The sequence below is a fragment of the Ctenopharyngodon idella genome, chromosome 18, assembly GCF_019924925.1.
Source record: "Ctenopharyngodon idella isolate HZGC_01 chromosome 18, HZGC01, whole genome shotgun sequence".
NCBI classification, from domain to species: Eukaryota; Metazoa; Chordata; class Actinopteri; order Cypriniformes; family Xenocyprididae; genus Ctenopharyngodon; species Ctenopharyngodon idella.
Genome location: NC_067237.1, coordinates 34,924,096 through 34,945,885, shown reverse-complemented (window position 1 = coordinate 34,945,885; position 21,790 = coordinate 34,924,096). Strand labels below are relative to the sequence as shown.

The following is a 21,790-nucleotide window of genomic DNA, read 5'->3' as shown; positions in this document are numbered from 1 at the left end:
ATGGCAACATGATACCTTGTTCTACAATATTTCTATGATTAAATCAGTGACAGAGACACATCCCCTATCAGCCAATCACTGTGGATATAGTTCGTAAACATGTTGACATCATCCATAGCAACAAGATCAACCCCACCCTTTCTCTTAGCTTAACATTTCTCTCTGTTCCTTAAGCCCGGGATACACTGCACGATTTTTGGCTGTCCCAGACGAAAGATTGACATCGTGAAACAATCATGGCAATTTCTGTGATTGTGGCTCATAATCAGTGGTCCCATGTCGTACAGTGAGAGAGGTTCAAAGACGGCCGTTTTCCCGGTCTTGCGACTAAAGATAGCCTACGATAATTTTCTGACAGTGTCAGAAATTCAGCATGATCATCGCACAGTGTGTTTGCTGCTACGACCTATGTCTACTAACCAGCCAATAAAAATGCGACATGAAATCAATGCGACACAGCGCTAAAATTTAAAACTGCTTACCTCAAGCTCTTTTCCCTTCTTCTTTCGCCGCTTCCTTTTATTTCAGCACACATAAAAACTACATCTGCCAAAGGGTGATTCAACATGGTCTTTTTGTTAACCACTAGTGCATGCTGATGAAGTTTTATTCTTTTATAGAAACTTGCATCATAGCCTAGTCAAGGAAATATGCAGAACCGACTCAATAGGTGTCATCATCGTACAGTCTACATACTTGTCGTACCCAAGTTTAATAGATCCGTGTCGCACAGTGTGATTTGTAATGAACTTATAGGATTGCTAAAATCGTGCAGTGTATCCCGGGCTTTAGAAAAGGTCTCAGGATCTTTCTGAATAGATTACCTAAGAACTTTTACTGCTATTTAAAAGAACTCTGTGTGGTAAGATAAAATGTTTTGTAAATACGACCCCAGACCAAGAGTGACTGTTAGGTGCTGATGGGAAACAGGTGTGGGTGATGGCTGAGTGAGTGCAGGTGAGGGACAGAAGGGATGCTGGGAAGTGTAGTTTCTGATTAGATGACTGGGCAGATGGAGAGTATACGTGAAATGGGTCTGTCCAAGTCACAAGAGAGTATTTCGTAAACCTGCTGTTTCAGCACCAAACACGATAAGACTTTAAAGCAACCCAACTGTATTTTTTTTTTTTTTGCAACTCCCAATTACCCGCTGTTTCAAAGTGATAGCTTGCAGTAGAGCCCAATGTAGCGGGGCAGGAGGAGGAACTGCCTTTGTTGTCATAAACACTATATTTCTCATAGCAAAAAGGCTTTTACAAGAAAAAAATAAAATAATTTGTTTTCATTATACTTCTTGCAAGACCAAATGGTACCAAAAGAAGGGAAGAAAACATGGACTACTGAAGGAAAATCAGCTTTATGTGTTTAAAGGGGTCATATGATGAGGTATTTTTTTTCCTCTGATCTTTTAAAATGAATAAGTTCTATGTACTATAAAAACTTATTGTATGTTCCCTAATACAAAAAGACCAGAATGACCAACTAAGCAGCAATAATGGCTATTTTATGAGCGACCACATTTGCCCATCAACAATAATTGTTTACTGTTTACTCAAGGATGGAACAGTGCAAATTATATAATATTCAAACCTGCTGTTGTATATTACAGAAGCATGTTTCATATTTAATCTATTTCAATTAAAAATTATATCCAGTCATACAGTATTACTGTAAAAAGAGTGCATAGCTAGCATTGCATTGATAGAAGTTGATGCAATTTAAATTCAGCTGAATAATGACACTATTGTGTCCAGCAGCCATATCACCCTGTAGCCCAAGACTGGTTACCCACTGAAGCTAAGCAGGGTTGAGCCTGGTTAGTACCTGGATGGGAGACCTCATGGGAAAACAAGGTTGCTGCTGGAAGAGGTGTTAGTGAGGCCAGCAGGGGGTGCTCACCCTGTGGTCTGTGTGGGTCCTAACACCCCAGTATAGTGACGGGGACACTATACTGTAACAAGAACCGTTCTTCGGTTGAAACATTAAACCGAGGTCCTGACTCTCTGTGGTCATTAAAAATCCCATGGCGCTTCTTGTCAAGAGAAGGGGTGTAACCCTGGCCAAATTCCCTCCATTGTACCCTTACCAATCATGGCCTCCAAATAATCCCCATCCACTGAATTGGCTCTATCACTCTCTCTCCTCTCCACATATAGCTGGTGTGTGGTGAGAGCACTGGCGCCATTGTACTGTGGCTGCTGTTGCATCATCCAAGTGGATGCTGCACATTGGTGGTGGTTTAGGAGAGACCCCAGATATGATTGTAAAGCACTTTGCATGTACAGTAGTATATATGAAAGCGCTATATAGTGCCTCATTCATTCATATTGTCTTTTTAGAGCTGCTTTGAATTGAATTGAATTCTGTTTGCATTGAATCATTATTTTGATTGCCTGTGATTGTCACAGTAAAGCTGTTTTGAAACAATCTGTATGGTATAAAGCGCTATATAAATAAAGCTGATTTGATTTGACTACAAGTTATATGTATTATTAACCTAAAATTGTGAATTAAAATGGCTGTCCTTGTAGCCATTAACAATTCCAGTGAAAAACAAGACAAAACCAATTAGTTAAGTAATCACCTTCAGCCTCTAGTGCAGCACTCTTAATCAAATAAAGGTTCTCCAAATAGAGGTAAGAGCTATAAGCAGGTTTGATTAGGAAAATTACACTAATCAGAGTTGAATACAATCAATAGCAGGTGAGCCAGCCAATTTCCAGCCCAATTCTTTGCTTGGAATGGAGGAAAGAAAAGAGGAGAGGAGACTAAGGTAGGAAGCTTTCTTTTTGCTCCATTGGCATGAAGAGTATGCATGTACCCCTTGTGAAACATATATTTTAGCTTCTTATAAAAAGAGTACTTATTACAGTAATTATATACTTTAAAAGAATATACTTAAGTGCTCACAGAATGTAATGTTGGACACACAACTGCATGTTAATTGCAATTAAATGAAAATGTATTTTAGTATACATTAATATATGTAAAATATATTGTCTGTGTTTGTCCCTGCACATTTGTTATGCTTCCTGTTTCCAGTGGGGTATTCCAGAAAGCAAGTTATGTGATATACCTAGGTATGTTTAAGGGTAAGTAAGCGGATAACCTTAACTTTCAGTTCCAAAAAAAAAACGGAGGTACTTTCAAAACCATTAAAAAACCTTAATGTGGCTAAACCATTAAAAAAACCTATATGGCTACCTTCAAATTAACCCAAAATAGGTTGGAAATTAAAAATCAGACACATAATTACTAGAGTTTATTTTTTAACTAATATTAATTTAACTTATTAATAAATGTTCATTTATTAAACATATTAATAAATGTTAAATTCCAACATTAAATTCCATAACTAAGCAAGCAATACAGTAATTTTTAAACAATAATTGAGGTAAAAAAAAATCTACCCAGCAGGTTGGGCAAACATTTAATTCACTGGGTTAAAAACAACCCAACTTGGGTTGTTTTTAACCCAGCATTTTTTAGAGAGTAGATTTATACAATTCTCATCTCACGCATCGTTTTTTTTTTTTTTTTTCCCAGACATGGAAGCAAAATCACTAAACATAAAAATAAACTTTTACATCCATGTTATCTTTGCAAGCACAGACTGATTAGTTTTAATCAGTCTTTCTTTTTATTATATAATTTGCATCAAACAAACAATATAGTTCCAGCGATGTTTAAATACTTCATTCATTCATTCACGCTGCAAAATGCTTTTCTTACTGGGTATTTTTGTCTTATTTCAAGTACAAATATCTTAAATCAAAATGATAAGAAGAAATTATATAAGATATAATGTAATATATATAAGAAAATTATATAAGATATTTATTGCTGATCGATAAATATCTTATATGCTGCGCAGACTGATCGTCATATGACATCAAAGTACCGCAAGAGCGATTGGAGAGCATACGAGTCCTTATGCTTTTGAATCGCTCTCGCGTTACTTTGATGTCATACGCTGATTGGTCAGCGCAGCGCCGATGCATCTCGAACAAGCCCAACATTACTACTCGCGTGACATAACTGAAAAGAAGAATTAGCATGTTCTTATTAATATTAGGATAGAGTTCTAATGCATGACAAAACAAATCACATTTAAAATAATTATGGAAGATTTGTTAAACATTAGAAAATTGTATTATTTAAAAAAAATGTATTTCCTTGGATCTGACAGGATGGGCAAACTGCTTAGGCCCACCTGTAGATCAGCTCCTGCTTTGATTAAAGTAAAAACAACGTCCTTGTTTACAACCTTGTTTCAGTCCCTTTCAATATAAAAGTCTTTGCTACTGACTCACTCATAAAGACAGTCTTTGCAGCCATCTAATGGCTCAATAATTTAACTTTCACTGAAGTTGAAATCACAATCACTAATGGACCCTTTCTAAATACCAAATACGACATTATTTGTATAAAATATTATTTAATGAAAAATAATATTTAAATAAACATTATTAGCCATTATAAAAGTATTAGCAGTTTGTACAATAGGAAATAAACAAACAAACAGTTATACAGCACTAGTTATTGTACAGGATTTCAGTTAAATGGTTAGTTCACTCAAAAATGAAAATTCTGTCAATAATTACTCACTCTCATGTCGATTCACACGTGTAAAACCTTTGTTCATATTCGGAACACAAATTAAGATATTTTTGATGAAATCCGAGAGGTATCTGACTCATCCATAGACAGCAATTTAACCACCACTTACAAGGTCCAGAAAAGTACTAAAGACATCGTTAAAATAGTCCACATGACTGCAGTGGTTCAACCTTAATTTTACGAAGGACGAGAATACTATTTGTGCACAAAAACAAAACAGAAAATAATGACTTTATTAAACAATGTCCTCACTTCTGTGTCACGCTGTTTACGTTCAGCACTTCCAGGTTCTACGTCAGAACGCCGGCTCAGTATTGGCCGACGCATGCGTGTGATGCTGACGCAGGATCCAGCTAATAATGAGTCGGCTTTCGGACGTAAACACAGAAACAACTGCATTCACTGCATCAACTGCGTACGAGACTGACAGAGTAGAGAAGAAATTGTTTAATAAAGTTGTTATTTTGGTTTTGTTTTTGCACACAAAAAGTATTCTTGTCACTTCAAAACATTAAGGTTGAACCACTGTAGTCACGTCGACTATTTTAACGATCTCTTTAGTACCTTTCTGGACCTTGAAAGTGATGGTTAAATTGCTGTCTATGGATGAGTCAGATACCTCTCATCAAAAATATCTTAATTTGTGTTCCGAAGATAAACGAAGGTCTTAGGGGTGTGGAACGACATGAGGGCGAGTAATTAATGACAGAATTTTCATTTTTGGGTGAACTAACCCTTTAAAAAAATATAAAGTTATGAAAAAAAGTTACGGCCGTTAAAGATTGGCCATTTGATATACCCAAAATGAATTATACCTCATATCTACTAATATAACTATCTACATGAGCCTGTGGCAAATTTCCGAAGGACTGACCAAGATAAAGCTGTTCTTGGAAGGTACAAGCACTGAACGGCCGCTGACGGCCTGGAGCTCGAATCTCCGAAAAACGTCTAAAAAAAAAAAAGTCAAATAGGCACTATGTTTATATATAAGTCAAATATATGAGGTCTAACTAACTACATTCTCTCCCAAAAATCTCTTAAAACTACATTCAGTGACACAACAACAGTCGTATTTATAAAATTATAGTGGGTTTGCTTGTCCGCCATGACACTCGCTGTGAGAAACGCTGCAAGCAGAGTAATACAAACGGTGAAACTATTCCCGTGGTGATACTGGTACAATATCACATGGCTGAAAAAGACTCTCAGCCAATCAGATTTGAGAACCAGAACGAACTGCTTTTATAAATTAGCAATATCACACAAGTAGCCAATATGCACAATGAAAAATGCATTTAAGCGGAAAAATAAATTTATGTAAGAGAGTGCCTGCAAGGTGCTCACAAGGCCAATACAGTGATCAAAATGATGTTAGTGGATGTTAGTGGATCTATAAACTTCTAATACATAGGACTGTGTCAAAGTAGCATCAGTTATTGAATGAACTGTCCCTACCTATTTGCATTTAAAATGGAATTGACCAATACTGAAAGTAAGTGCGAAGCAATACTGAAAAAGTGAACTGGTGAGACCACGTCTGAACAAGCCAGCAAAGCAATTCTCAGCAAAACAGCAGTCAATCATGTCAATGTTTCTGACTAAGAGCCTCTGTCTGTCTCTACTGTGTGCATTGTGTTTCTAAGACAATGCAGTTAATGTGAATATACACAGAAATTGTTTGTTTGTTTGTTGTAATGAAAATAACCTACATAATAATTTGACCAGTTGGAGGGATTTATAGTCATTAACATTATTGTAATGTTAATTGAATGCCTTATTTTTGCATGGCTCAATTATGATTGGATATATCTCTGCTCTGGAAGGCATTGGGCCATTTATTTTCGATTATTAATTCATCAGCTCCATTAACACTCAATATTAACAATCCTTTCTGTTCAGCTCATGCAGAGCAGTGTGTATCTGAGTTTTATGATTTGCCCTTGCAAACATTAAATAAAAAAGAGATATAGCCAAAACAGCTGTGTAAAAGTCGTGGGGGCATTATTCATTAAATTATTTTTAACATTGTAGTATTGGATAAGTGATCACCAGACTCTCTCTCTCTCTCTCTCTCTCTCTCTCTCTCTCACACACACACACACACACACACACACATTCCATCCCTTTATATACCAAAAATGTTGCCTTTGGAGGGCACTGAAGTGTTTAATCATTATCAACATATATTTTTAATAAAAATAACTCTATAAATGAGTTCTAAATGACACTTATTTTTGAGTCCCACACTTTTCAGTGCTCCAGAGCTCTAACATTGGATAGTTTGGACAAAAACAATAGAGTTATTTCTGAATTAAATGCAACTCTTGAGTTCTTGAGTTCTTATATCGAACAATTCGTGGTACAATCTTTGTTATCTGTGACTTGAATAGATGGTTCATGCAGTTTTAAACAGCAGAGTACGAACAGAGCCAATAGTTTTTTATTAAATAGAATACATAAACACACGTACATGCAGCTAACATAGCCTATATGCATGTGTGCATTATCACCTCTGTGATGACATTCACTGTCAATAATTCACCTTGACAATGATCCCTTAAGGCATCAATGCACTTTAGCTATGTTCGTTATTCATTCTAATGTGTCAGGGGAATGATCTTAAAACACTAATCAAAGTAATATCATACCTTCTGTTCTCTTCTTTGTGTCAAAAGAAGCGCTTGAACTGTTCTCCTGATCATTTTGAACAAGCGCGAAAAATGACTCCGAATGAATTGAAAAAATTAATCAAAATGAATTAGAGCTCTGGCGTGAATGTGCGCAGCGCATTACAATACTGAGTTCTGATTGGTCAGTCGCTGTTATTTATAGTTTGTTAATTATACAGAGAATTTTAAAATTTTAAAATAATAATTAAAAAAATGGCTGACACTGGAAGCCTTGTACATTCATTTAAAAAAAATGTCTGCATCTGCTCTTACATTAAAAAATGTGGATAACATGCATTTACAAAATAGATTTTCATGCAGACTTTAAACTTTTGAACACATATGACATTTAACTGTAAAATTAATAAAGTAAGGGCAACAATTAATTAATTAGATGACAATTAATAGTAATTACATCAATGTTGAGAAAATTGGGATGTCAGAGATGAAGAAAAAAATTTAATAATCTATCTTAAAATGCTTATGCAATATTACTTTTTAAAGTATTAATGGTTTTGAAAAACATAACAATTCTCACTTCAGGTTTTGATTTAATGAGTCTAAAAATGTGGTGTTACTATCAAAGAAAAAATAAATAAATAAAACCTGAAATATTCTGCCATGTCATTGGTCAAATTATCTGATATTTTCAAGAATGGGGGATTTCAGAGGTCCACTCTGTGATATCATTTCCTGTTCCTATAGTTTTCTTGTTACCTGACAACAAAATGAAGTAACTGCACCCTTTACTGTATTAAATTAAGTGTCATCTTACTTGTCTAGGAGTCCTTTCTGATTTACTCCTGCACCACTCCCAGTCAGTCAACTCGATTTTACGACACTCCTCATGGGACAGCCTCCTCTCAGGACCGTCAAATACAGACGAGTTGTCGAGGTGAAGATCCTCACGATCGCAGCTTGAAATCTGAGGTGAGACATTGCATGGCCTATCCCTTTCTGTGGCGCTCTGAGGCTGGCTGTCCACTCTCTCCTCAAGCAGCAGCTCGCCGTGGAGGGAGCTGTCCTCTGCTGCTGTGGTGCTGAATTTACCAATCTGACCGCTGTCCAGCACTGCCACTCTGCTTTCAGAGAAATCACAGCTGTATAAACTGTTAAAAGAGGGTTTCTCGATGGATGGTGACTTGGCATGGGGGATCTTGTAAATGCCATAGCTTTGTTGGAAGGAGAGGTTGAATTCAAATCTCCTTTTCTTTGCTGTAATAAACACATAGATGATAAAGGCAGTGTGGAAAGGTAATTTGGCTGTGTCTCTCACACGCACATAAATAAGATATTAATTTGTACAACCTAAGGCATTTTTAAATGGTTTGTTTAAAATAAACCATCACATTCTTTGTATGAACCAATAAATATAATCAAATGGCCTACATGGCCTACATCAGGCTTGATAGGGTATTTTATCAGTTTACCAACCGGTGGAAAGCTCAGATCTTAAGCCTTGGCGACAGTTGATGAAGCAGCCACACGGCAGATGGATCCAGCGTTCCGAAAGCACAAACACAGGGGTAACCACCGAGGAGAGCAAGGTCAGGAAAAAACAGAGAGTCTCCAAGGACGAGCTGTGCATGTGAACAGCGTGACTCACCAGGATCTGGGTCTGCAAGGGCAATGTATGCCAGTAAAAAAATAAAGGTGAATAATCAATCACTCCAGGATGTTTGAGCAAACCAAATGATAATGAAGAGAGAAAAATAAATGAAAATTAACATTTACACTGACAGGTTAAAACTGTAGAATATATCCATGAATACAGTTCAACAAGACATTGTAAGCTTTGTAAGCAAGGTTTTTCTTACACACTGTAAATATGAAATGATATCTGAGGCACTTAGTGGGGTTTCTCAGATTCCCCAACTAGCAGAACCTTTATGAGAATCTCAAGGCACTCTTGAAAAGGTCAGTTCTCTAAGGAACTTACATGATGAAACCCATAAGTTCCTGCTAGAACTCTAAAGACAGTTGTCAATGGTTCTTCCAGTAACTCCATTGTAAGGGGCATGTAAAAGCTCTGAGGCACTTAAAATATTTATTGAAGTTCCTTGAGTATACATTAGGTTGAGGTTCTCCAGAGGGTTCCATCAGTGTGGCAGTCTGAAGTAGAAATCCAATGAGGGTGAGGGTGTTTTTTTGTCTAATACCTGATACGAAGAACCAATTTTTAAATATTGTTTCATTTCTGCTTTTCGTCACAATAATCAACAATCATTAGACTACAATAATAAACAATAACATGCATTGATAAAAATAATATTATTTATTATTCCATTATATTTATTTAAAGCTGTTGTGCAAACTAAATGGTCGCATTTTTTTTTTTTTTTTTGTCTTTTTGTCTAAGTGTGACAATTAAATGGTTGCTATGTAAAAGTCTCAGTTGTTTATGTAGACATTAAATAAGTGAATAAGTACGTTAAATAAGTACCCTACCCTACCTATCTGACTATGTGTGAATATCATTAAAAATATTGGTAAAAAATATTCGGTCTAGCCTGGAGGAACCCAAAATGGGGCCTCAAGTAGGCTACCTTTTCGTTTTGACAGTGTAACAATAATTCACTATATACTGCAATTTTGGTCTATATTTGTCTGATTGAGGCTCTTTTGAAGTCAATTAAATGATTTTTTTTTAAGTGAAAAGTCTGAACATTGCTTCTATAGCTCTCACCATCATTGGCATCCAAAGAACCATTCGAGCCATGGCAAGAATCATCGAGAAGCGCTTTTGAGAGAAAAACACAGGAGAATGTCGTGCACTCTGAGCTCCATCTTTCTGGAAATGACCAGTTGCTGGAGAATATGACAGTGAATACGTCTCCGTTCTGTTCTTAAAACTGCCAGCATTCGAGTTTAATTCATTGTAGGCTCCCAAACTTTTCTCCAAGCTATCCCGTGACAGAGAGGGTATCTCACACAGCGGCGCCGACCCGGCAATTTCAAAATAGCCCGGGTAAAATGTTCTTAGGGCTTCCGTGGAGCACATGAGATGGTAGACGAGAGGAACCGAACAAACTACCAGCCCGCAGAAACACAGTGAGTAAACAGAGAACAGAAGCAGTGCGTACAGGCTGTCGTTCTCTGGGAGACAGCCGAGAGAAGCGGGGGCGATGCGACCCCAGCCGCACACGGGCAGGACGCTGACCGCGAGACTCACCGTCCACACCGCCACCACCGCCACAAACACTCCGAGAGGTCGGTTAGGGGTTTGATACACTCCAAAGCGCTTTGTCACGTAAAAAGTGTAGGCAACTATGAGACAGGCTTTCATATTGCTTGACAATCCTTGGAAAACATACAGGAGTCCGGACAGGGTGCACATAGCGCCCGACCGGTTCGCGTCACCGCTCCTCCATTGTAAGATCATGAACAGTGTAAGCGGCACGACGCTGATCAGGTCGTCTATGGATAAAGAAGCCACTATCAGACAGAGGGAAGACTTACTCCTCATCCTGAGCAACGACATAAGCGAGTACAAACCTCCCAGGCAAGTGACAGTGGCGATGGCGAAAGATAAACCAAAGAGAAGGTGCCAGTTGCCCTCGACCGCGTCCACGTCCACGTCCTCATATTGGCTGGTTTTGTTCGGCAAAGGTGAGGCATGTGTCGCCGACATTTTCCTTCAGTCTAACTTTCCCGACTTCACTCGTCTCATTCCCTCTAAGAGAATCCGATGATCAGACCGAGCGCGTGGAAGTTTCCTCCAGCGACAGCGCGCCACGAAGTGCATATAGTTTCCCATCCGTTAGTCTTTATGTACTTGTGCTCAACAAATGTAGTGCATAAAGGAACCATTTTCCCGTTTAAACAGCTACTTGCACGATTGTGACATTGTGGGTTCTTCTCAGATCATGTGTGGAAAGATGCGTCGCGCGCGTAGGTTGATTGTGGCTCGTGCACCACATCTCATCAGTATGAATGAGCTCTCAGAAGGGAGATGTTAGTACAGGGGTGGAGCCACTACCTTCCTTCATCTGTCACTGCTGGACGAGGAACGTGCGCTTTGTATAAAAACTAACATTGTATAGCTACTACGTTTGTTAGATACAGAATAAGAATAAATTATTATAGTATTGCGCTACAAATGATTACACATCATAGGGAGGCTACGTGTAGGTCATTAGTATTACAGAATACTTATTGTAGGCTTACATTGTGTAGCCTATCGTGTGAACACATAATGTATTCCATGAAATAATCCTGTTAAATTAAATATGACAGCTGTGGTTACCAGAAATATTCAGAATTAGGGGAGGCCATGGGGGTGTCTGTATATTTTTTCAGTTCAATTCATGATAATATATGTAATAACTGATGCCCCAAATCTGCTTTTCACTTTAAAATATACTAGTAACCTCTATAATGATACATATGATCAAATTATCATCAGATTAGGCCTTTCCATAAACAGCAGCTATAACCATGTATGCAATGCACAGTGTTGCTACAAAAATATAGATAATCAGAATAACATACACAACCATAAAATAATAAACATTAACAGCATGACATGTAATCTAAAAAAAGCATAATATGCATAAATGGTAACAAAAATAATAAGAAAAAGTGATGTCATGAACTGACTTGTGGGCATGTCCTTTTTTATAAATGATAAGGAGACTCTATGTAAGGTTTTTTTTTTTTTTTTTTTTAAACTAAATATTACATTTTTTTTTTTTTTTTTTTTACAATATGTTGTGAAAATACATGCCAATAACCTACAGTAATTGCATATGTTTTCACCACAAATATAAGGTAATTCATACAAAATCTGTCTTTTGCTATTGTTCACATGAAGATAGCTATTCATTAGCTTATATAGCTATGTGATTTAGGGTTCAGTAGATGTAGCTACATACTTTACTACTATACAGTAGGCCTCTATGCAGCTACATTACCAGCATTATTATAGCCAATCTAAAAAAGTATATATTGGATCATAAAATCAGTGTGATTTAATGTCTGTGATGCTCATAGAATTCAAGACAAACAAATCATACAATATTAGTAAATTAATGAGGCTGTTTCCTTCAGACAACTATTTGAAGGACCTCCACTTGCACTTGTCCTTGTTGCAAATAACCATCACTTTGTTTTTAAAACAGACTCCTATATCAGTCCTTAATCAGCTTAAAGAGGGCAGCGAGAGAGCCAGGAAAAATACCTTCTTTCCTAAAGCTGATTTTAGTCGCTATGTGTTTTGTTCTGTGATTTCATCCACAATAAATGTAATATTGGAATTGAGGTTAATGCTAATTTGGATGTGCAACAGTATGCAACAAGTTTAATGAGCTCTAGAGGCAGGCCACAGACACAGCTGGAATAAAGGGCAGCACTGATCAGCGGCTCTGCTTAGAAAGTGTCTACATGTTGACTGGATTGATTTTTTACCTATTCTGCATGAGACAATACCAGAGTATGATCGTAATCTAACCTTGGCCAACACAATGGGAAAAAGCCAATGTGTTATTTTTATTATTATTATTTATTTATTTATTTTTGTACAAAGAGAGGATGTGAGAAAGCAAGGAAGAGAACGATTTAATTAATTAGATGTTGTCATTAAGTAGCTAAAGTAGTTAATCATTATTGAATTTGCTGTTACTTTGCCATTCAGTTCAGTCAAAGCAGACTGACATATGATGAGTTTGGTGAGTTTATGTATTCAAGGATAAACAGCAATTTCTGTGTGTGTGTGTGTGTGTGTGTGTGTGTGTGTAAGTGTAAGTGTAAGTGTGGCCTTGTCCTCTGTTATGCTCCTCTGTCATGCTCAAGGCTTAAGTGTGAGCAATGAGGGGTTTTTTTTAGCATTCAAAGAAGAAACAACTTTAAAAAGTCTACTGATTTTTTGAACAAATTATTTATTGAGATATAACAAAATATGACAGTATAATACAACAGTATTATAAAAATTCCATTGATTTAATATTATTTGAGAAATCTATATTTTGTTTTGATGGTTTTGTGATATTCTCCACACCCTCTGCTAGAATGTTCAGTTACTCTTGCTTTTGTTTTGTTGTATGCCTGGAGATTAGTGAAAAAAAATAATCTTCTATTCCAGTAAAGGTTTTTCTTTTTGGTTGTTGTTTGCAGCATGCAAAAAGGACCAGACACAAGAAAGTGCCAGAAATGCTTTTCACATTTTATGTTACATGTCTCAAATTTCATGTACAACATGACTTTGTGAACAGCCAATACATTTGCATTTCAGGATAATTTGGAATCCTGAAAATTTTGGGCTGAAAAGTGTTTTTTCTGATTATTTCTAGTTATTTCTACTTGATCTCCCCTTACATTTAATTTTTTTTGGTTGGTGTAATAGTGTATTTAGGGCGATTCAGTTGTGTTAAATAATATTTTGAAAATGTACCAATTAATTTAGATGCCCTTGTGAAAAAGCTTGTTGTACTGCATGTGTATTTGTAGTGTACTTCAAATCTTAAAAGTATATATATATAAAACTGTATTTGCAGAAAATATGATATTAATTGAATAAAAGGCCACTTAAATAGCGTATACTTTAATGACTATGTTTTTTAGTGAAGTTCCTAAGCGTAATTTTGGGAGGAGTGAACCCATCTAATCTTTCAATTAACTGCTGGAGCATATAAACAGCCACTCACCTTGCACCAGCATCAGCTGTTTTGGCATCCCTCCACCTCCTTAGCTCCACCAACATAATTTAGGCATCTTCCAAGCATTGGTAGTTCCAGTGGGGGGAAGTTTCTTCCTCGAGCCCCTCCAATGCAGACAGCAAGCCAAATACGTTTAACCTTAATAGCTTAAAGATTATATGGGCAAACAAACTTGTGAAGACACACATTTTGGGTTAGTTCACCCAAAATTGAAAATTCTGTCATTAATTACTCACCCTCATGTTCCACACCCGTAAGACCTTCGTTCATCTTCGGAACACAAATTAAGATAGTTTTGATGAAATCCAAGAGGTATATTCTCATCCATAGACAGCAATTTAACTGACACTTTCAAGGTCCAGAAAGATAATTGTTAAAAAAGTCGACGTGATTGCAGTGGTGCAACCTTACTTTTATGAAGCGACGAGAATACTTTTTGTGCTCAAAAACAAAACGTCAGGTTCTACGTCAGAACGCCAACTCATTATTGGCTGGCTCCTGTGTTAGCATCATTATTGGCTGGCTCCTGTGTTAGCATCACGTGCTGCTCACGTGATCAGCTTTGGCTAATACTGAGCCAGCATTCGGACGTAAACACTTCACTATGCTTACTCTAGCAACTATGTAAGGATATTGACAGGGAAGAGAAGAGAGTGTTGAATAAAGTCATTATTTTTGTTTTGTAGAAACTGGACAGCAGCAGTCTTTTCCTTTGTGGGTCAGTGTGAAGAGTTTTGTATTTTCAACAGTAGTAGTAAGTGATTGTGTGGTTTGCAATTATGGACAAAGAACTATGTGAGTTGAGAGAATTGGTAGCCCAATAAAGGGCAGATAATGAAAGATTGCGACAGGTGCAAGTGCCAGTTGCACAGCCTGGCCCATCTAGTGCTCCCATTTCTGCAGTTGTAGACCCCCACTGACTGGTGCTGGTGCATCGGCGATGGATCGATTTTGTTTTTGTTCCTCGGGAGTACCCGAAATGTAATGGTAGGTCTGGCGTTATGATCGATGAGTGGGTAGAAGAGGCTTATGCCTGCATGCGGCTTCGCCATCTCTCTACTATTGATCAGGCAGTTTTCTTGTTTGATCATTTGGAGGGAGAGGCGAGGGAGGAAAGCCAATCTGTGCCTACCACTTATGGTATTCAGTATGGGGTACAGTGACCTCAGCACACAGGGAGTAGTAGCATTTCAGTGACCTCTGAAATGAGCAAGTTGCGAGATGCTGAAAAAGCAGCAACAACAATTGAATCAACTGACTCAAAGTGTGGCTCAAATTCAAAATCCCCAGCCATTATTTGCAGAAGATGACAGCAGCCTGGTCATTTCAGCGGTGATTGTGATGGGGAGCGGAGACCCTCTCATTTCCCACCAGCGCATGCAGATTCAGCTTTAACAAGGGGTGTGCAGTCACAGTCCGGGCAACTGTCGGAACACTAGTTCCTGCCGAGCTGCAGGGCCACAGCTTGGTCAGGGGAAAAGACAGGCTCGGGTGTTCTAATTGATGCAGATTTTATGTCTCGTTTTATGTTAACGTGTCCGCAACTCGTTGTGTGTATGGGTGGGGTCAATGTTGCCTGGTGGACACTGGTTCTATGGTGTCCACCATTACGGAGAGTTGTTTCTTGACGAATTTTGGGTTTTGGGGTCAGGAACAGCTTAGGTTGTGCCATTGGATACAGCTCCGGGCCACGAATGGCCTCTCAAATCCTTATATCGGCTATTTAGAGTTTGATGTACAGCAGGGGTGCCCAACCCTGTTCCTGGAGATCTACCTTCCTGCAGAGTTCAGCTCCAGCCCTGCTCAACACACATGTCTGTAATTTTCAAGTGCTCCTGAAGATCTTAATTAGCTGATTCAGGTGTGTTTTATCATGGTTGGAGTTAAACTTTGCAGGTAGTAAAGCTGATGTACAACTTTGTGAGCGAGTGGTCTTAGGTTGCGGAGTGCTGGTGGTCAGAGATCCTGCATGTGGTTTGTGTGCTCAGGTTCCTGGGGTTCTGGGAATGAACGTCCTGAGCCGCTGTTACCGGGAGCTCTTTGGCCAGCATGGCACGAGTCTTTTTATTTTACCTGTTGTTTTCAGGCCCCTATTTCTGTTTCCAGGCCTTACAACATTGACTACCGTCATCTATATTCTAAGACCAGGAAGGATGCGTTCCCTCTACCCCGTAATGAGTAGATATTGGACTCGCTGGCGGGGGCACTTTGGTTTTCTACCATGGACCTTGCCAGCGGGTACAATCAGGTCCCTGTTAGCGAGGCAGATAGACTTAAGACTGCTTTTTGTACTCCATTCGAGCTCTTTGAATGGAACAGGATGCCGTTTGGGCTTTGCAACGCCTTCCAAACGATTGATGGAACGGTTGTTTGGGGACCAACAGTGCCAATCTCTTCTCTTATACCTGGATGACATTGTTGTGTTTTCCTCTTCAATTGACCAACACCTAGCTTGAATGGAGGTCGTCTTAAGCCGGTTACTCAGGGAAGGTTTGAAGGCCAAGTTGTCCAAGTGTGCCTTTTTCAAACATGAAGTGCAGTACTTTGGTCATGTGATCTCATCAGAAGTGGTCTCCACAGACCCAAGTAAGATTGAGGCAGTTTCACAGTGGCCTCGTCCAACCAGTGTTGCGGTGTTGCGGTCATTTCTGGGGTTTGTTAGCTACTACCAATGTTTTGTGGAGGGGTTTGTGAGGATAGCTGCCCCATATGTTGGTGGTGGAGCTAGCAACCCCAAAGCGCTCAAGGCATGAGCCCCGGGAGTTTGTTGAAGCCTGGTCTACTGAGTGTCAGAGTAACTTTGAGGAGTTAAAGCAGGGGTGTCCAATCCTGCTCCTGGAGGGCCACCATCCTGCAGAGTTTTGCTCCAACCCCAATTAAACACACCTGAACCAGCTAATCAAGGTCTATTAGGCATACTAGAAACTTCCAGTCAGGTATGTTGAGGCAAGTTGACACCCCTGAGTTAAAGGGTAAACTTACCACAGCCCCCGTGTTTGCCTTTGCTGATTTTTCACTTCATTTTAACCTGGAGGTTGACACCAGCCATGGGGGGCTAGGGGCCATCCTCTCACAGGAGCAGCAAGGTAAGGTGCATCCCATAACTTATGGTAGCAAGGTCTTAGGCCCACTGAGCACAATACATCTAACTACAGTTCTATGAGTTTCTTGCACTCAAGTGGGCCATGGCTGAGATGTTCCAGGAATACCTACTGGGGCATAAGTGTGTAGTTTATACCGATAATAACCTTCTTAGCTACCTGACCTTGGCCAAGTTAGGTGCCATGGAACAGCGTTGGGCTGCTCAGTTGCCAGCCTTTGACTTTGAGCTCAAATATAGATCAGGAAAGAGCAACCACAATGCTGACGCCTTGTCACGACAAAATCTCCCTGTGGTGGAAGAAGTACAGGATTTGTGCCCCAGTGGCATTGCGTCAAGCTGCCAAAGGTGGATTGGTGACTCAGGTAAATCAAATTGTATCATTTCCTTGTTATTCCACTGGTGATATGTGTGCTCAGCAGGAGGCAGATCCAGTTATCAGGGAACTGTTGGTGTTTTGGAGGCAGAAGTCGCTGCCCAGCTCTGAGGAGAGTAAGAAACTCTCCAGGTCTGCGGTGATTTTGTTTCGGCAGTGGGATCACCTGGTGGAGAACGAGGGAGTGCTTTATCGTTGTGTGTTTCACCTGGATGGTGGAGAGTAGGTTCTCCAAGTGCTATTGCCAGCAGCCATGAAGTCTGAAGTATTGACGCAACTGCACCAACAGCATGGGCACCAGGGGGTGGAGCGCACCACCCAGCTGGTGTGGCAGCGATGTTACAAACTCAAGCAAAGGTTGTACTATTTTCTGTTTATTTTGATAAAATAATTCATTTTTGTTCAATAAATACACTGTCATAAATATGTTAATATAAAAATAAATTTTAAAAATATAGAAACAAGCTTATTTTAAAAAGTAAAGATTCTGAAAGCCTTGAAGGAGATCCCATAATAACTTAATATAGATTTACAATAGTAACAAAAATGAAATTGTATTATATGATATGATTAATATTATATATATATTTTTTTTTAAATATGATGGCTTCATAATAAATATGGTGATTATCTCTAAGATGGACACCCAACTTAATATAAGATATTTACTGAATCCACGTCATGTCAACAAATAGAAAAGTAAGCCAGCTGCCTTTAGCCCCAACAGCAGGTTTTTACCCCAAATACCATACATTTACATATTCTTCTGTTATTGAAAAACTTTTGCTTTAATTACATTGAACAAAACTGAAAATTATTAACAAGACATTTGTCTCAAAATATATTCAATAATTTTAGTGATTCACATTTGCTACTTAAATCTACAACATTTTTAAAAACATCAAATATCAGATCAAATTAGCACAGAATCAACTTTGCGTTGCTGCGATCACGCCAAGCATCAGCCAAATTTCCACATGCATATTGAAAAGCAGATGTTTTAGAAAGTGCTGCAGAAAGTTTTTGTGCCATCTAGTGGTATAGAGGAGAATAAAATCAAATGTGCCTTTTACTCCGGTGCACCTTTAACCCCGTTGTATCCTACATAAATAATATTCTTAATAAGTATATTTTTATTAGATATTATTTCGATAATTTTTTAAAAGTATGCTAAAGTGTACTTTTTTATATAAGGGTGGTACCACATGAAGCACATTTTTAGGTTAACATTTTTTTACTTAAAAAAAAAAAAAAAAAAAAAAAGATTGTTTCACTGCAGCATCAGCCTCCGCTTTACTTTGTACTTTCTTAAAATCCTATTGGCTTGACTTTGTAAGAAGACTAGTTCTTATCCTCGTCCATTTGGAAAATTAATTTGCCTTAGAGTATATTTGATTCATGTACATGTAAGTGAATTTGGATTTTCGTAATTTACTTCAGAGTGATTTACTGGCTAGGATAAGTCTGTGGGGGGAGGTAAAAGGGCCCAGCGCTGTCCCTGCCATAGAGACACCATCTCACACACAAACATGATTCACACCCAGTGTCCCTGTTGCTGGAAAACATTCTGAAGGTTACAGACAGTGCGTGTGAATCAGGAGGCACAGCAGATAGTGAATATTGAATAAGAGATATAAGAATTCACATTAAACAACTTTCAGCACACTGAAGCAGGAGCGGGGAAGGACTGTTTTGATTTAAGTTTGATAGCCTTTTTTCCCACCGGAATATTAATAACAAACAGTTTCTAGGAGCTTTCTCTGCCATGTTAACCATAACCAATCTGCTAATGATTATGTTGGATAAAAACTAGGTCAAGTTTTACTCCTTTCAGGTTGCAGTAAAATAATTCTCTTTTCTTTTAAACAGCAATGTGAACAAAGTGGTCTGAAATTAAACCTCAGGTGCATCAACGTCTCTCCATGGAGAGTGTGTGAGGGTGCCAGTGTGCAGAACATCTCTACTTCGATCTCTACACCTCTACAGCTTAAATGACAGCATAATAAAGGTCCTGAAATTTTATGCTCATGGATGAGCATATATTTTTGAAAAAAAGCATCTCCAATGGAGAAATCATACCTCTGATTCTCCCTAGCTATCACTCTCTCTTGGTTTCATGTTTCTTTTATGTATTCAGCAGCAGTACTTACAGCTGTCACTGCTCCACTGAATATGTGAAGATGTCTGAAACACGCAATAATCGTATTTCATCACTTCATCTCTCTCTCTCTCTACCTCATTCGAAGTGTTGGTGTGGACAAGACTTGGCAACTGAGATTTTGGAGATACGTAGCATCAGAAAAATCACACCTTTTTACACTCATCATCTATATGCCATTTCTCCACTCTCTCTGCCTGCACCTGACACACACACACATGCACACACTCACACAGAGAATCAACATCACTCAAGAAACAGATTCACATGTGCTGCCTGGCTGCATTTGGAGTCACTTAATCAAATTCTGGATCACAGTTGGTGGGTCAGCCAAAGGAGCATGAGTGAGGGGAAGCCGGTTGATGAGCACAGTGCCCTGGGTCTTTTAAATCCCTCTGGTTCTCAAATTCAATTTGAGACACTGGGGCAAAAAACATTTTGTGGTCTCCTGTTTCTCTGGCCCTATAGCCTGAAATGGGGCCACAATTCTCATCTAAAAATCATTCACCTGTGCAGACCCCAATTCCCCCCCATGTGGTCGTGCACAGTGGTGCATATGAGCGAAGGCCTAAAGGGGATAGTTAAGTTCAACTAACAATCCACTGGGTAGCTTGGCATGCTAGCAGTAACATATGCCATTGCACACGATGCAGAGAGTGGGAGAGGTAGTCCATTTGGCTCATATGTGCTTGCAGAGAGGGCAGTCCTCCACATGAAATATTCACCATCTTAGCAGTCTTTCACATGCCGACGTCTTGCAGACCGCATACACACATATCTTTCCAAACAGATGGTTTTGGAGCACATAGAGCCTCTGCCGTGTGCAACTTTAACACCATAGATGAAGAGAATTATGTGACGCTCACTGGAGAACATCCAGCAACACCAACATGCAGATCAATTATTGAAGTATACAGGAAATATAAACAGACATAAATTTTTTAGTGGACAATGTCAAGTTTGCACTGAAAGTAGTGACTGTGGAAAATGTGAATTGAAAGAAGAATAAAATTAAAAGAGGCACCCGGAGACTGCACTAAATACCATAGACCGTAGATGCCAAAACACTTTAAAGATTCGAGTGACCACAAGTTCACTGACACAGACTGACATCTGCCATTATATAGTTTAAGGTCGGCCAGTGCGAAAACGCTGCGTCACTGCCAGCACAGCATGATGAACTAGGACTATAACGTCAGCCCATGTGTGAGTTTGTGTGAATGTGTGTGTATGAGTTCTATAAAAAGACCACTCAGCTAAAAATAAGATGGGCCTGGTCTAATATACTGTATGCATGTATTAAGTACATTTCTGATGTGTGCAGTATATGAGATTATGAGACAATGTTGGAATATTTTTGTTTTATTTTCATGTTAAATTTTTTGTCATTTTTATTTCTTTGTACAATAAAATACAAAACAGTATTTATGATGCGAAACATCCGTTCACCTAGCTGTAGATCACATTATAGCACCCACAGAGAACACATCATGTAATTGTTAATTTTAGATAATTTTTCATTAATATTCATTCTGTCACTGGAAGGTATAGTCTTTTACAATGTTTAATATTATTTCTGTCATGACAACTGTTGTGTTGGGCATGTGTTGGGCATGCTTATGGGTAGGAACAATGTTGACATATTTGGTCTTGGCGGAATAGACCTGCTATGCTGCTGCTGCAGAGCAATAACAAAAAACATTGCACAGATAAAACAACTAGTATGATATAATATTTGTGATTTATATGTTGCCTACAAAAAAGAGAAGTTTAAACAAAAATGCATTAAATTGATCAAATAAAACAGTAAAGACATTTATAACATTACAAAAGATTTTCATTTTAAATTGTTTATTTTAACTTTCTATTCATCAAAAAATCCTAAAAAATGTATCATGATTGCCACAAATTATTAGTCAGCACAACTGTAAATGTTGCTTGAGCACCGAATCAGCATATTAATGTCATGTCTAGTTTTGGCTTTGTTTCATGTTAATGTTTCATGTCTTATTTTGCAGTTTAGTCACAGTCATGTTTCCTGTTTTGCGATCAGCAAGAGTAGCCACTTGCAGCCGGCTGCTCTCGAATTGATCTTGCAGTATTTTGATGCCATTCGTCACAGTCACATGGCGTCGCCGCTGTCTCGAGTCGGGCGAAATTTCTAACCGGCACGCACTGCTTCAAGTCAGACGCTGATCGGTCTGTGCAGCG

At 38.6% G+C, this 21,790-nt stretch overlaps 1 protein-coding gene and 1 pseudogene across 3 annotated transcripts in view; one reads left to right on the top strand and one right to left on the bottom strand.

The window, feature by feature from the left end:
- LOC127500306 (probable G-protein coupled receptor 149) overlaps positions 1 to 15,793 on the bottom strand; it is a 29,040-nt gene extending 13,247 nt beyond the window's left edge. Inside the window, exons 1-3 of one of the 3 annotated variants that reach the window (XM_051871402.1) lie at positions 13,934 to 15,793; positions 8,727 to 8,910; positions 8,068 to 8,507 (exon numbers count right to left, since the gene is read on the bottom strand). In XM_051871402.1, coding sequence (XP_051727362.1) covers positions 8,068 to 8,507; positions 8,727 to 8,880 — 594 coding nt within the window. In that variant the 5' untranslated portion in view covers positions 8,881 to 8,910; positions 13,934 to 15,793. The other 2 variants (XM_051871400.1, XM_051871399.1) reach the window with 2 other exon arrangements.
- LOC127500370 (uncharacterized) lies at positions 1,750 to 1,866 on the top strand (annotated as a pseudogene).
- Positions 15,794 to 21,790: the final 5,997 nt, after the last annotated feature.